At 48.7% G+C, this 1562-nt stretch overlaps 1 protein-coding gene across 1 annotated transcript; it reads right to left on the bottom strand.

Annotated features, from left to right (window-relative positions):
* Positions 1–665: 665 nt before the first annotated feature.
* On the bottom strand, positions 666–1313 carry LOC123391798 (NADH dehydrogenase [ubiquinone] 1 alpha subcomplex subunit 1-like). Its single transcript, XM_045079338.1, has one exon. It carries the CDS (start codon positions 1227–1229, stop codon positions 987–989), a length of 243 nt encoding a protein of 80 aa, XP_044935273.1. The 5' UTR covers positions 1230–1313; the 3' UTR covers positions 666–986.
* Positions 1314–1562: the final 249 nt, after the last annotated feature.

Raw genomic sequence — 1562 nt, 5'->3', positions numbered from 1 at the left:
CCCCGTGGAGCCCAAGGCCCACCCTCGGTCTCGTCATGGGGATCGCATGGGCACCTCTGGGGCCCAGGCGAGGGCCCTCCACTCTGGAATACTGTCCCCCACGCTGGGGAGGAATGTGGCTGGGGGACCATCGATGGCCTGCAGGGGCCAGTGGCTCATCCCACCATGTTCCTGAACCTGTGGTGAGACTGTCACCCACACATTTCTCCCCATCGTCATTTTTTAAAAAAGTGTGCAGCTTGGTGGCTTTTCCCACCTTCACGACATGGCGCAACCATCACCCTATCTATTTCCAAAGCTGCTTTGTCACCTCAAACGGACACTCTGTGCCCTTTAAGCTTAGCTCCCTGTTCCTCCCCTGCCCCATCCCCAGTGACCACCATTCTGCTTTCTGTCTGCTTTCTGAACGTGCCTAAGCCAGGCACCTCAGCTGAGTGGAAGCTACCATATCTGTCCTCTTGTGTTTGCTTCAGTCAGCAAAGCGCTCTCGAGGTCCCTTCATGTTGTAGCGTGTGTCAGCACGTCAGACCCCTTGTAAGACTCAATAATCCTCCAGCGGGTGTAGACGCCATACTTTGCGTCTCCAGACATCTGTTGATGGACATCTTGGTTGCACCCACCTTTCAGCTATGATTAAGAATGCTGCGATGAACATTAGTGTGCAAGTATCTGTTTGAGCCTCTGTTTTCAATTCTTTTGGATTTATACCTAGGACTGGAATTTGCTGAGTCGTACGGTAACTGGATGCTTAGCGTTTTGACAGATCACCGAACTGTTTTCCACAGCGGCTGCCCCACTCGGCCTTCCAATCGGCGGCCCTCAGGTTCGAATGTCCCTGCCTCCTCTCCAACACTTGGGGATGAAGTAGTATGTCGCTGTGGTTCTTATTTGGTTTGGTTTGGATTTTACTTTCTTCTTTGGTTTTACCATGAGGTACATGAATACAGTACGTACCCTTCTAGAGGGGGTAGATGAGCATAACCGAATTATTTTTCATCAAGCGGGAAAATGCTTCCTTGATCGATGTTCTCCAAACCCCTTGACACATGGTAACGATTAACTCCAGAGACCCGCCTATCTCTTTCCATCAAGCTCCACTGACATGAATAATGGGCCAACCTTTTTTCCTTGCCCCCATTAGTGAACCTGTGAATGTGTTCAGAGGCTTTACTGGGGATGAACAAGCACAGGGCCATGACGTTGATCCCGGGCAGAATCTGGAACCACATTGGGCCAGGCTGTGGTTGCCAAGGCCAAACCCGACATCACTGAGGTTTTGATTTGCATTTCCCTAACCAATGATGGTGAACATCTTTTCGTGGGCTTATTGGCCCTTTGTGTATCTTCTTTGGAGAAAGGTCTATTTGGACCCTTTGTATATTTTTAAACTGAGTTTTGTTTTTCTGTTGTTGATTTGTAGGAGTAGTTTACATATTCTGGCTATTAAACCTTTATCACATGTAAGATTTATAAATGTTTTCTCCTATTCTATTGGTTGTCTTTTTACGTTCTCAATAATGTCCTTTGGGGCACCTGGCTGGCTCAGTCGGTGGAGCGTGTGG

Source organism: Mustela putorius, unplaced genomic scaffold (genome assembly GCF_011764305.1).
Source record: "Mustela putorius furo isolate JIRA1106 unplaced genomic scaffold, ASM1176430v1.1 tig00000281_pilon_pilon_pilon, whole genome shotgun sequence".
Taxonomy (NCBI): Eukaryota; Metazoa; Chordata; class Mammalia; order Carnivora; family Mustelidae; genus Mustela; species Mustela putorius.
The sequence above is the reverse complement of the archived record's forward strand: the minus strand, read 5'-3'. Positions and strand labels throughout refer to the sequence as shown.

What these genes read in the sequence shown, in the direction of transcription:
- LOC123391798 (XM_045079338.1), bottom strand. Translation starts at nt 1,229, where the DNA reads ATGTGGTTCCAGATTCTGCCCGGGATCAACGTCATGGCCCTGTGCTTG.